Here is a 15,294-nt window from a genome sequence, read left to right as displayed (position 1 = left end):
TGAAGGTTTCTATATTGCTCTCAAAAACACAAACAAACAAAAACTTTCATCATCAGCTTTATTGGAACGGACCAAAAAAGTGAGGACGAATAGTCTTGTTTCATTTTTTTCCTGTTACATGCTGACTGGATTAGATATTCTAGAAGTCGAATTTATCAGGAACAAGTCTGATTGGCAAAGACTTGCTTAGGTTCATTGCCTCTGTCAGGCCTGCAATTATATCCCTTTTAAAATTTTGGCTTGCCACACTTTCTCTTATTTCATTATGCTGTTTCATTAGTATAGTTGATAGGAGGGGGGAATAGAAAGGAGTAGAATTGTGGAATGTGTTGTTGTCATTCTTTTCTAGAAGACCAAGGTCATCTTTTGTCTCCGCACTTTTACACCTGACTGGAAGCAGCTGGGTGGAGATGCCAGCGTGGAAGAAGACGATTGGGCCATATGATTGATTTGTGGGTGTGGGGACAAGATTATGAACTTTTAACTGGGTGGAATCCCAGGAAGCTCTTTAGAATTGGGATTACACATATGTGCTAAGATGTCTGATTTATTAAATTTGAACTTTAAGGATCGTTTTGCCTTGGATTCTGATTTAATTCTACATGATACTTGGAACACTGAAAGCCTCCCTATCTATCATCCTTCTATTATCTCCTGCCATTTTTATTTACAAACTGTGTTTCATCCCTAATATATGCATATGTTTGTCTAGTGTTGAATGCCAAAATAAAATTATAATATAGGAAAACCTTGGGAGAGTTTCCATTAAATAAAAGTTAGGTATTCTTGCTCAAAAATGGCACACCAAAAGTCTCAAAGATCATGTAATAATTGAAAAATAATTTTTCTTATTTAATATAAGAGCCTTGTGGATGCCGTCCAGGGGAGGTATATGTATCTGTACACCCTATGAGCCGCTTCTTAATGTTAAGATCCCATAGGCGTTTTTTTGCTAACTCTTACTTTATATGGTAGCACTCAAAATTGTCAGTGATAATATAATGGTCAGCACAAAGAAGGTTTGGGAACCAATTTGATAAAGCATCTAATGTATAAATATTAAAAATTCCTCCGAGGAAAGAAACATTATAAAAATGATGAAATAATTTCCTTTGAGATATGGTATGTCAAAGTTAATATGGTAAACAGAAACAAAACAAGGCATAAAGGGGAAAAAAACAGCAGCCAACAGAATATTGCTGTTGTTGGTTTATTTGTTTATTTCCTTTAGCTGTTTCTCAAAAAATGCTTGACAAAGAGTGAGTCTGACTTGAATGAAAGTAGGAACCTGTATTAAGGAATACCTTGTGGCAATAATGGCAGCTAAATCTGCATATTTCTTCATCATTGTTGTACAGTATTTACTGATAGTTGCCTCATGGCTCTGGTTTGGATGATTCGGGATTCCTTACAGGTTTGTCATAAGTATTTCACTAAGCATGATGGCTCATGCTGGTCCTATGGAGATGATTGAGGTCAGTCTTGCCTGGTTATTTAATGGAAATTTATTTGATTATACTTGAGGAAGTGAACAGGGTCCTAAGAATGCTTCATCCTGTCACCTGTGTGTTAGATCCACGTCCTCCTGCATAATCAGAGTTTTCTGGAAATAACAAGAAGCAGGGGTAGGAAGAGGGAGGGGGGTCAGCCTGCTCTTAAGAAATCAGTGGCTTCTCTTCAAGATGCCATTACTGGGATCAGGCTTTACCTGACAATATTCATCCGTCTCCAGCCTTGCATTCTGGAAAAGCTTGTGGCTACAGGGATTGCTGGCCCTATTGCTGTCAGGGTTCATGCTTGAATAGAGATCCAAGGCAATTGATTGAATTTGTGGATGATCTCTGGTGGGTTGGGAAATATAAAGTGATCATGTTGTTGCTTGAGAAACAAAAATCCTAGACCTAAAAAAGCCACTGGAGAATAATAGCAATAGCAATAGCAATAGCAGTAGACTTATATACCGCTTCATAGGGCTTTCAGCCCTCTCTAAGAGGTTTACAGAGAGTCAGCATATTGCCCCCAACAATCTGGGTCCTCATTTTACCCAACTCGGAAGGATGGAAGGCTGAGTCAACCCTGAGCCGGTGAGATTTGAACCGCTGACCTGCTGATCTAGCAGTAGCCTGCAGTGCTGCATTTAACCACTGCGCCAACTTGGCTCTGGAGAAGAAATAGCATATGAATCTTTGATAGAAGCCATGAAGTTCTATTTCCATTATGTCTAACTACAGTTGTATTAATTTTGCATATGACATGAAAGATTATCTATTTGTTTAAAAAAAGTAGAGTACTTGAATATGATTTTCTGGTATGGGCAAAATGAAACCAAGAATCAATCAAAGCAGGAAATTTAAAAAATATATTACTTCTCTTCATATAAAATATGGCCATGAGTGTCAGGAGTTTTGAGGACTACAGTTTCGAGAATAGGTTTTAACCAGATTAGGTACAATAAAGCCCACCAGAGGCTCTTGGTGGCTTCTTTAGGGCTGTCAAACAGCAAAAATGCTAACAAAATGTCAATTTGTTTTATATGGATGATCTGAAGCTTTACAGTTAATCGGAAATAGAAATCCAGTCATTGACAAACACTGTAAGATTTTTTAGCACTGGAATTTGGCCTAGAAAAATACACTATATTAGCAATAAATTGGGGCAAAATCACTATTAATAATTGATTTTAAATGCTGAGTAACCATTCAACTAGGAACCATCCAGATGAAGCCTACACATAATTAGGCAATTTGCAGTTGAATAACATCAAACATTAGCAAAGAATATATCCAAAGAGTTTAAAAAATTGTTTAAGGCAAAAATGAATGATGGGAACACCATCAAAGCCACCAGTACCTTGCTCATACCCCTAGCATGATACACTATTGGAATTATTAACTGGACAGAAACTGAACTAGATAGTTTATACTGAAAAACTGATAACTATCCACTATGTAGTATACCCCCATAGTGATATTTCTAGAGTACACTGGCCCTGTAGAAATGGAGACAAAGGTTTACTTTAAGTTAAACTGTTGAAGAAGAAAAGAATGCATTAGTTGATTATGCAAAAACAGAGCAAACATTGATGCAAGTTAAAAATTGGAACTTACTGAATGCATGGGAAACAAAATATGAAGACTGAAATAATGCTGTAAACCAAGAACGGAATACTGGCAAGGCAAAGAATTACACGGTCATTTTCTATAAAAGAAAGGGAAAGTGGATAAAGATAAAACCTGGCAATGGCTTACAACTGGAGCATTAAAAAAAGAAACTGGAGGCTTGATTTTGGCTGCTCATGAGCAAGCTATTGATTCAGTCAAGGCCAGATTTTTTTTTTTAAAAAAAAAACATCAAATGATCCAAAGTGCCGATTATGCAAAGAAACAGAAGAAGCAATAAATCATATATTCGTCTCATTGCAAGAAGATTTCACGAGCTAATTATAAACAATGACATAACCCAGTTGCCAAAATGATTCACTGGAACATCTGTAAAATGTAATAAAAATTAGTAGTGTAGTTGAAAAAGTGGTTAAAAATGTGCAGGCTGTAATACAATATAACCTGATAAAGTCTTGGCTCATAACGCATGAGATTTAAATGTGGTTGAAAAGAAGAATGTGTGGATAATTGATGTGGCAATGTTAGACGATAGTAGTAAAGAAGTACAGTGGTATAGAAAAGAATTGGAGGAAGTCCCAAAGATCTGAAAATCAAAGTTGAAAGATTATGATGTAAACTGCCTATGGTGGCCCCATTTGCACAACTGGATGAAAAATTCTTGGACAACAATCAGAAAATTTGCATTCTGCTTTCTGTCAATTGCAAAAGACCACATTGCTGGGATCTGCACAGATTTTACCCCAATACATTATGATCTCCTAGGTTTTGGAAAGAACTTGATGGATATTAAGGCCAATATCACGAAAGAACTGACAGCTGTAATTACATATTGTTATTTATATAATAATATATACTATAATAATATATACAAGTCCAGAGGTGGTATTCAGCAGGTTCTGACCAGTTCTGGAGAACCGGCAGTGGGAATTTTGAGCAGTTGGCAAACCAGTAAATACCACCTCTGACTGGCCTCGCCCACATCTATTCTCTGCCTCACAAGTCCCAGCTGATCGGAGAGAAGGGGGATTTTTCAGTAACCTTCTCCTGGAGTGGGGAGGAAATGGGGATTTTACAGGATCTTTCCCCTACCATGCCCGCCAAGTAATGCCACGCCCACCAAGCCATGCTCAAAGAACTGATATTAATTTTTTTTGAATCCCACCACTGAAGTGGTCCTCAACTAACAACCATTCATTTAGTGACCATACAAAGTTACAACAGCACTAAAAAGAGAGACTTATGACTGATTTTCACACACTTATGACCGTTGTAGCATCCCCATGGTCACGTGATCAAAATTCAGATGCTTGGCAACTGGCATGTATTTATGACAATTGCATTGTCCCAGGATCATATGATCATCATTTGTAACCTTTCCAACTGGCTTCCAATGAACAAAGTCAATGGGGGAAGCTATATTTGCTTAACAACCAATGATTCACTTAACTTAAAATGATTCATTTAGATTCCACTATGGCCAATAAAAATCATACAATGGGACAAAAAGCACTTAACAATTGCTTTGCCTAGCAGTGGAAATGTTCGCCTCAATTATGGTAGTAAGTCAAGGACTACCAGTAATAATTTCTACATTTAAACATTGTAATGTCAGGGATCCTGAGGCTTCAGACATGAATTTGAGGGCTTTATGAGAACTGTAGATTTGTTATGTCAGACTTAAGGTGGTTTTATAGGCTCTTCTTTATGTTTCTCCATCTAGAAATGCTGTCTTGGTCGAAACACAAAATAAAGTTTGATTTGTGGTCAGTTCTGGAACTTTCTTTCTAAGACTGGACTAAGGTTTTCTTTCTTTATTTTTAGGTGAATTATAAAAACTTTATTTCTTCTGAGTTCTAAATGGTTTTTAAAAAAATACTTTGAAGTACTTAATTTTTGCAGTTTGCAAATATGTAAATAGTATTAGATTCTGTGTCATACTGGCTTCTCTTTGACTGGAAAGATGATTCAGAAATAAATTTATAAATCAATTAATAATCCCTATGGGTTCTCTATGAGATTGTGAGAGCAGTGTTTATAATACTGCCACACACTACCTCTTTTTGATATCCATATAGCAAAAAGGCATTTTGCTAGTACTAAATTACACTAACATAATTGCTGTGTTAATGGCATCTTTCTCTTTCAGCAATGTTGTGATTGCTGCATGTTGGGCCAACAAGTAAAAAATGAGGGTCACACCTGTGAGTCGAATCCAAATCTTGGCTATCCTTGCAACCATGTGATGCTTTCCTGTTGTGATGGGGAAGACCATCTTATCTCTCCAGAACTGAAGAGACAGCCTGAACCATTGTCAACAGTGACACCTGAAAAATGTAAGAACATTATTATTGTCTATAACAGGGGAAGGCAATTATTTTTTTCCAACACGCCACTTGAGAAACTGGGACTATTGTGGAGGGCTGAACCAATAGGCTGGAATTGGCCATATATTGAGGGAGGAGGACAGTGGTGGGTTTCAAAAATTGTTGGAACCTACTCTCTGAGTGTGGCCTCTTTTGTGGGAGTGGCTTGCCACCCATGTGACCGAATGGGAGTGGCTTGCCACCCATGTGACCGGATATGAAATTATGAATTAGTACTTAGGTCGGTCCAAGTAGCTATTAATGGCATTAAATCATGCAAGTCTTAAAGCTGTCAAGTTACAAGATCCTTGCCAGTGGTGGGTTTCAAAAAATCTTGGAACCTCTTCTGTAGGTGTGGCCTGCTTTCCGGGTCCACTGGTGGAACCTCTTCTAACCGGTTCGGTAGATTTGACGAACCGGTTCTACCAAATAGGTGCAAACTGGTAGGAACCCACCTCTGGAGGAGGAATAAGGAGCCTCACCTCACTTCACCTCACCTCAGCCTGACTGCCGTTCTTCTACTGCAGATGCAGAAAAGTTCTCCCCCACACACACACTATTAAAAAAATAATAGTGTTTAAGGTACACAAAATACTGCATTTGTTACCAAAGCAACCAGGTTTTTTTTAGCAAATCAGATCCAAGAAATACAGGTGACTTTTAACTTCTGTAGCAATGTTTCTTTGTGCAAAATTTGATTCTGTTTCTATTTCTTCTAAATGGTTTTTGAAAGACACTTAGGGAGGCCAGCAAGTTTTTAACAAAAAAGTCAGGGCAATGTATATAATCCTATTTGTTTCACGATGCAATTGTTATCCTACAGTATATCATGTGCTGCCCATATATACTAGGGAACTTGCTGAGATTGGATTCTTCTGAAACCAAAGAGATATTAAACCATATAAATATATACAGTCGGCATTATGGGGTAGAGATGGCTCCATGTTTAATATGGAAACTTCTACATAAAGGATGCCTACTTAAATAAAGCTCATGATTTTCCTTTCATAGAATACATACATCAAATGGAAAAACAACTTGCATAAAGGCAAGATGTTTGCACCTCTCTTTTTAAATATATTTATTAGCAAATGGCAGTTTTGAATTTTATAATAACAAAATCATCAAGAACAAAAACACATCTAAAAAAAGAAAGAATCAATCTTTCAAAAAAGACACTAGATACGCCCTGGCCTTTTTCATTATTAATTAGAAAATTATGCAGGTGAATGTATAATCAAGAGTATTAAAGTTGAAGTGTACCTTATCGCCATGCATGATATACTTTTCTTGTTAAACAGAAATATGTTCAATTAGTTTGTAAAGCTAGATACTATAAAAACATATATCCAATATGCTCAGATATTGAAATTATATTATCCATATCTGAAAGGTTTTCCCATACATTCAGTCTAGCAAAATGGATTTAAGAACATTTTAAAAATACTAGATATAATAGTATTTTTTAAATGTTCTTAAATCCATTTTGCTAGACTGAATGTAGGGAAAAACCTATCAAAAGGCAGATATGGATAGTATAATTTTTATAGTCACTAACTTGAAATCAATGGTGCAGGACAATATAATATTTTAAAGTGTCATTTTTATCATAAAATGAATCTAAATTTAAGAAACACACTTTCCTTGGTACAGTTGAGGGAAGAAAGGGGAATTCTGCATAACATCCATCGCTTATGGATGATGATCCTATTACGGAAGAAGACCACAGCATCATATTGGCATGCTGGATGTATCAAATTATTTTCCCCACTTTGAGGATGCTATAATCCATGATCCATCTGGCTTTTAGACTTAGCAACTGGCATTTTACCAGTACAGTAATATTTGTACATGGCTGCAACTTAGCCATAGAAGTTCTTATGAAGTCAATAGAACCTTCTAAGTAGATCCTCTCAGGCTGTCCACAGTTGAGAACTGATTCTGTTATTTCTAGTAACTGCAGCCAATTTCTTTCCTTACTGGACATAGCAACAATTGCATATAAATAAAGAATACATATCTGGCATCTTTTAATTACTCGATCCATGGGGAAAATACATGTTTGCCTTATGTGTGGCTCTGAGTCACCAATGGTTTATTTCTGGGATTAATAAATGGAAAGATGTCATTATTCTGTGTCAAATTACATCCGCTATGATAAATGATAGATGTAGTCTTTTCAATAGTTACACAGAAGATTGGAACATGCCCATTTTTTCCTGTAGAGGCTATATGGGTATAATTAAATTATTTTACATGAATGTTCCATAAGTTATATTTATAGTGGTAGACAATAATTAATGAAGTACATTATTGTTTTTGACATTTAATTAGGTTTTAAATTAAACAGGAACCCAGTCATGTAATATAGAAAATCTATTCCAGAAATAATGTAGTAGAAAGAATTATGCATTTCATTTTTAAAGAGAATGAGCTAGCCTTTAGAAAATCTGGAGGGTTTAAAATAAAGTTACTTTAAATGTGTGGTGTCATTTTCACCGTAAATGTACCTACTAACAAAATAAACTCCTAAATGAATGTGATGAAACTCAAGAAAAGGGAGTCGGTGATGCTATGTAAGCTCAAAGATACATGAAAGAAAAGTAGAGCTATTGCAGTTTTGAAAGAAATAACAACTTTGTGGGTGCCATCTGAAATGAAAAAATACAGCTAAGGAGTAGACTCCTATAGAAACTGGATAGGAATCCAAGCAGAAATGACTTCTGCTATAATGTCATTTTAAGTCAAGGCATAATATATCATTGAATAGAGACAGGTATCCAAACTCCAAGAAACAAGGTTTCATTGGATTCATCTTGTTTCAACTTTCCTTTAAAATATATTGAATATTTTTTATCCCAGTGTCAAAAAGTTCCTTTCCCCCCTCAAGCCTTCTATTTTTTTTTCATATAATTAACTATGAAATTTAAGGAACACCCAAACCAAAAGTACAACAACAAAAAGTAGAGCTGTAAAAGTATTCAAGCATGAATTCCATTAGGAGCAAATTTAGCTGTTCAGTTTCCACTGGACTTCTCAGTGGCTTAGATGTTTGCATCAAATGAAATCTGATAGGGTTCATCTTTCCCTAATTAAAAATCTGCAAACACTCTCCGATTAAATGAAACTGAACTAAATTAAATTAAATTAAAACATGGTAATTGAAAGTTGCACGCAAACAGCAGCCATTATGTATTTTTAAAAGCTAAGATAGTAAAAGACTATTGGCTGAAAGTATGAACTGTGATCTATATGGTAATTGCTTATCTGGAACGTAGTCCAGATACCTACATAGATAAGTTCAGAATTCTTCTGCTGGTTCACCAGCAAATGGAACTTGCCTGGATTAGAAGTGATGAGAAACAAGGTCTTTTAGTTAGCTGTGTCATATTTGCCCTAGGATGCCTTCTCTTTATATCAGAAATGCAAGAATTATTTTTATTCTGTCATTTATTGTTTATTACTATGGCTTTGGTTTATTCAATGTTTGGGGTATGACAGATGGTGGAGTTTACGCTCTAAGAAAAAACACTCCCTTGTGGGTTCTTTTGGGTAAATGGTGGTCTAGAAAAATTAGTAAGTTGTCATGTTACTCATTTTTTTAAAAAAATGCTTTTCTGTTTCTAATAATAAACCAGGTAGCTTTTGACATGAAATAAGAATGACTTTTGAGCAGTGGGAACAGTGCTAGATTAACCTTGGGTTTTTATGGGTGGGTCCCTCTATTTCGTATTGTTCATCTTTTGAGCAAGCTTTAAAAAAAACACCAGAGTTTTATCTGCTTTTGCTATTTCCACCAGCAGTTCTGTCTTAGCTCATGTCATCTATGCTAATCACTTTCCCGACCAAGGAAGACAGAAGTTGTATTACAACACATCTAGATTACATCAGGTCAGGGTGGTATGATATAAAAGCTTTAAAAGAAAGCATCAGGTTTTTTTTTATGTCCAAGACAACCTGAAGCTCCAAGGCTGTTTGCAATCTTTGAAAGATTTGGGGCTCCTCTTAGAAGTATCATTTGTAGTGTGACAGAAATGTGAAATGATTAAATATGTGATAGTAATAATTATATTTTTTCATAAATAAAATTGAGTATAGTCCAGTCCACCGTATACCAATCATAGGCCAAATGCAGCCACCCACTGTCTGGAAAACAATTGTGAACTTTCCATGAAACCCATACAAACGCATGCACGCATACATAGGAGCACAAACACAAAATAGCTGTATGTTCTTATCATTTATAAACTCACTTGTTTTAAATCTGAAAAGCAAGAGTACAATCAGCTCAATCAGAAGATGGTGAAATTTATATGGGCCACTGCCTGTTGTGTATGACCAAAGCAAAATCAATTTTACTTTTTCCGTTTGCCCTCTGTATTTGCTGACCAGATGAACTGTGTACTTAGAGCTGAAGCAATTGCTTTTAATCAATGGGCATTTTAAAGTTCAGCTCCCCTCTCTGAGTTTTTCCTCCTGCCGGTTTACTAGATCAATAATGCTTACCGTTTAGATTCCCTTCCTTTTCCAATTCATAGCAATGAAAACAGAAGAGCTAATTTATCCCATGTGTTAATGTTTCAGCATGTTCTGAACTTTCCCAGAGCTTGCAAGCTTATAACCTGAACGTGGAAAAAAAAAGATGTTTACCATTAAAAGCAAACCTTTTTTTCCCATATGTATTTCATTTTTTATGCTTTGCCTCTGTTGCAAGTGAAGCTAATTTTGGAAATCACTGTTACATGTTATATCATTCATTGACTATGAACCATTTTTTCTACAAACTGACCACTACTTTGTGATTATCTTAATAATCTTTATGTGTAAACCATGGTGCAAGTGTTGTAGAAATTTGATAGCTATCTAATTAGATGGATAGATAGATGACAGATAGATAAAGTTTTTTTTCTGCATGCATAAAACCTCTGACCTGTTGCAAATCTTAATTCATGGGTCAGTGTCTTTATTGCTTCTTATCCTACACCTTTGCCTATCATGTAGCATTTTTGCAATACCGAGTGCCACAAATAAGAACTCTTGGGATCCATCACTTGGCTGTCTAGCAGGCATCCTGCATCCTTCTTATTCTCTGTAGGTTTATATGGGAAGTCTCAGTAAGATAGAATGACAGGGCTGACAGTGATTATTTGCCTTGGGAGTGGGAGCATTGTCAAGGGAAAAGTTGCTCCAGGGCACTCGAGAGGAGGCAAGTGCTGTTGACACAAATCTTCAACTGGATGAAGATCAAATTATCTATGCCCATTGAGGATCCTCTGTCATCTGTAGTACACTGTCCATTATTATTAAGAGGTATGTTAAACCATCTTGTAGAAGAAGTCATTTCTTTTTAACATAGTCCCCTACACATAGTCATCTAATATGCATAGACTGTTTTCCATGAATTCTCATCTTGATTGATGACTAAGGAATGTTGTCAGTGACAGAGATAGAGGATCACCACGAAGCCTTGTCAATTAGTCATGAAGCTGAAATGTCAAACAGCCTGCCTGGGGATGACCAGGACGAGTGCCTTGCCTATCCAGGAGAGCTTTGTCAACACCTCTGTATCAACACTGTGGGGTCCTACAAGTGCTCATGTTTCCCAAGCTTTACTTTGCAAGATGATGGACTCAGCTGCAATCCAGGTAAGAAAATAAATCCAGGTAAGAATGTGTATGTTGGGCCCAACTACAACAGCATTACTTTCATAGTTAGTGTTCCTTAATTAATGAAGTGCCTGTTTGTTTCTAAATATATTCATAACTTAGCCACTTAAGTATGTGGTGAACTTTGATCCTTAACATTTTTTGTTTGTTTGATCACCTTTATTTTTTATCTTAAAAAGATGAGATATTACATAATGTTCAAATTTCACAGGCTGAGAATACACACACACACACACACACACACACTTTATTCTTCAAAAATAAGACCTCCCCAGATAATGCCCAATTGGGATTTTGAGCGCATGTGCTAAAATAAGACCTCTCCCCCAAAATAAGCCCTCCCTGAAAATATTGCAACACAGAAGCAGCCATGAGGTAACCATGCTCGACATCTCCTGCACCTCAAAAATAATAATACCTCCCTGAAAATAAGGCCAAGTGCTTATTTGGGGGGGGGGGGTTCAAAAGAAAATAAGACCCTGCCTTATTTTTGGGGAAACATGGTACATGAACCCTTCTTCAATAGCTCCACCATCTCCAGGAACAAGTAATATTGTAAGCCACCCAGAGTTGCCCTGAGGTAAGATAGGCAGCCAATGAATTAGATAAATAAATAAAAGTAAGTAAATACAAATCAATTGCATTTATCCTCATATGTGGATAAAAGTTGAACAAGGTTTTTTTAAAAACCAACTAAATAGCCCACAACAAACATTTAGCATTCTTTCTTATTTTCTAGGGCTTGTCTTTTTTCACTCAAACATTGTTATATCCTGAATAATTCGACATCCATAACAATCTCTACTAGATTGTCAGTGATGTGCAGCTGTAACTATCTTGTTTTACCTAATAGAAACTAGTTTAGGAATTAGTGAACTTTTATGGTGGGTATTTGAATATTCTACTAAGCAAGCATAATTACCTTATTATTTTGGATGAATCAGATGACAGTCTTCAAGAACATCCCCGTGGAAGTAAAAAATTCTTTTTCATTGTCAGTTGGTTCATTCAATAGGCCAAATAATGTTCTTGCAGTCATCTATCAGGTGCAGTCCTACTGAAAGAAGAAAAATGGGTCACAAACTTAAATAATTTTGCAAGTCTATTTGTCATGATAACTACATACTGTTTCTAGGATCCAGAGACAATGAGCTATATTGCTGGGAAATGGCAGCAAACAGCAGCTCTTTTGAGGGTTATAGAATTCTAAACGCTATCTGGGTAACCAACATGGCCTTTAATCCAACAATTTCTTTTTAATATCTATTAGTAGACATTGTACTACAAGTAGTCCTCAATTTACAACAATCAGAAGGTTGCTGAAAGACTTGCAAATGGCAATAAACACATACTGATCATAAACACATGCCAGTTGCCAAATACCCAAATTTTGATCATGTGACCATGGGTATGCTGCTAAATGCAAGGATCAGTCATAAATTCCTTTTTTTCAGTGCTGTTGCAATTTTGAATGGTCACAAAATGAATGGTTGTAAGTTGAGGACTACCTGTATATCTTCCAAATTTAATTCACATTTATAGATATTCCCAATGTTTCAAATGTAAGTCTTTATGAATCCCATCTTTATGCATCTTATCTATATAAAGTAGAATAAGTACATTGTTCACTTTCTGCACTGTGAGGCACAAATTATCAGTTTTCCCCTTCTGAGTGTTTCTAATTTTTTTTAAAGGAAAAAAACTGCATGACAAGTTGTATTTTCAATTTGTCAGGCCTCCTAATGTTTATATGCTTTTCCTAATACAAATAGCTTTACAAGCAGCTCCCTGCAATAAATACATATATTTTATAGTGCATGGTATTTTGTATAGCATACATAACTTTACATATCTTTTAAAAACTATATATTTTATATATGCTTTAAAATCAGAGATCTACATTTCAAAAGCTGTAGAACTGCAAGGGCAAATTATAACTGCATTATGGTTTATGTTGTAATTTGCAGGATGCAAATTGGGTAGATAAATATTAAAATGAGAACCAAGTAAAATTCTGCCCCATCCTCCTGAAAGTATGGAAATAATCACATTGGTAAAAAAGTAAAATCCAAAACACATAAGCATTTCCAGGACAACCATCAGGCTCATATATAAACTGATAAAACATTTAAATTGACACTTCAAATGTCTTTTTTCCTTCTTCTCCCACCTAATAGAGAAATAAACACAGCATATGTCATGAGATTATTGAATTGTTCATTAGTAATCTCAGGTAAGCATCATTGTACTGCTTCAAGTGCTCCACTGAACATGGGCAATAAAAAAAATAGGAAGAGGGGGGGAAAACATGAAAGTGGAAGAAGGATTAGTTTCCTTTGAATTTTTTGTTAATAATAGTACAAGAAGAAAGGAGCAGAGGTGGTATTCAGTTAGTTCGGACCAGTTGGCCCAAACCGGTAGCGAAAATTGCACCCACTTTTCCCGGCTTTATGCCGTCCTATTTAGGCACATTTTTGAGGCTGGGTGTATGTGTGTGGGGGGGGCACATGGACACGGCGAAACGGTAGTAACAAAATATGAAACCCACCGCTGGAAAGGAGGTATTAAAAATGCTATGGAGTGAATCAGAGATTCTATTCAGAGTCAATCAGAACCTAGCCAAACCATATTTAAGCTTAGCACGTTGAACAGATTCTATCCCATGAATATATTGAGCACAAACACAAACCCTCGAAATTAACCCAGTAGAAATAGTTAAGGGTATGAGAACCCTTACTTGTGAAGTCACTTGTGCAAATACTGTTGAAAAGTAGAATTTACCCGAAAAATCTGTACCTTGTTCAATGCAATGATTTCAATTCCTTTTCAGAGAAGAGAGGAAAATATAGGAAAGGTACTATCTTAAACCTCTGCTTTCTTTCCACTGTTCAGAAAGTGTTGGAATTCATACATGATTGCCCTTGTTTAGTGACCATTCAAAGTTGTAGCACTGAAAAACTGACTTTGTGACTGGTCCTTGCACTTACAACATCACAGCATCCCTGCAGCCACCAAATGAACATTCAGGTGTTTTGCAAGCTGCAGGCATGTAGGACTATTACAGCATCCCACAATCATTGCCTTTGTGCACCTCACAGCTGGCTTCTGACATGTCAATCGAGAAGCTGGCAGTAACATCACAAGTCAAGATCATGTGATGTCTCCCTTAATGACTGTGGCACTTATTGACAGAGTTATTGGTCCCAATTGTGGTTGTTAAGTGAGTGCTAACTGTATTCACAATGATTAGATTACTTTTCCTCTGCTTTCCTATATGCACCCAACTTTCTAATTTTTGCTCCTAGCAATAAAGCAGAGAATGAGAGAGCATCCAACTTTTATGACAAGATAGGATCAGGGCTGGCTGGTTACAGGAGCCAGTGGAAATGGAAACCATTCATTTATAATAATTTATCTTCTCCACAGAAAGAGATGCAGTCCTGGGGTGAATTGGACTGAATCAATAAATCTAGTAGACACATGAAATAAAGGTAGTCCAATACAATTCCCTTATCCAGAAAAGTTTCTTGCACAACTGCTTTTAATTATACTTCAAAATAATGTGAAAATGTGCTCTTTTGCATGTTTTCCAGGCTTTTTATTTTGAAAAGTTGGTCCAAGCATTTAATATTTCCCTGCCAAAACCAATAAACCTTTCCCCTCTTTCTTTTGCTATGTTTTTGTCCCATTTTTGCTTCTTCTTTTGAGGAAAATTCAAGAAAATCCTTAGAAAAAGTAATGTTTTATTTGCGGAATAAATAGCAAGATTTTGATTCAGTGCAAAATGGACAGTCTGTTAACCATATGTTGCATCTTATTTTTTACCATTCTATACCATCTCTATAAATTCATTTGGTTCTTCCACTCATGTAAAATTAAGGAGGAAAAATAAAAATCATAAAATTAAATTAATTTAAGTTGATTTCATCTGGCCGGTAGCTTTTATTAGACAATCCAGTTAAATTGGGCAACACTCAATATAATTAGGGAGAACAAATAATGTTAGCATATTTTTTCTTTATATGTTGTCTTCATTGGAGTTCTGTTTTTAAATAAATAATGTGTGCAGTTTTTAAAATTTATGCAATAAAGATAAAAGCTTTCTGATGTTATAGTTTGAGATCTTGTCATATGTGCTGATGT

General features: G+C 35.9%; 1 protein-coding gene across 1 annotated transcript in view; it reads left to right on the top strand.

The window, feature by feature from the left end:
• FBLN2 (fibulin 2) overlaps positions 1-15,294 on the top strand; it is a 132,539-nt gene that overhangs the window by 85,223 nt on the left and 32,022 nt on the right. The window contains exons 6-7 of the mRNA XM_087709084.1: positions 5,269-5,455; positions 10,924-11,130. Of these exons, the coding sequence (XP_087565210.1) occupies positions 5,269-5,455; positions 10,924-11,130 (394 nt within the window). The remainder of the gene's footprint in view (positions 1-5,268; positions 5,456-10,923; positions 11,131-15,294) is intronic.

Source organism: Thamnophis sirtalis, unplaced genomic scaffold (assembly GCF_051295495.1).
Source record: "Thamnophis sirtalis isolate CommonGarterSnake01/CBP01778 unplaced genomic scaffold, rThaSir2_p1.2 scaffold_3, whole genome shotgun sequence".
In the NCBI taxonomy this organism is placed as follows: Eukaryota; Metazoa; Chordata; class Lepidosauria; order Squamata; family Natricidae; genus Thamnophis; species Thamnophis sirtalis.
Note: the sequence above shows the minus strand (reverse complement) of the source record. Positions and strands in the feature narration are given on the sequence as shown.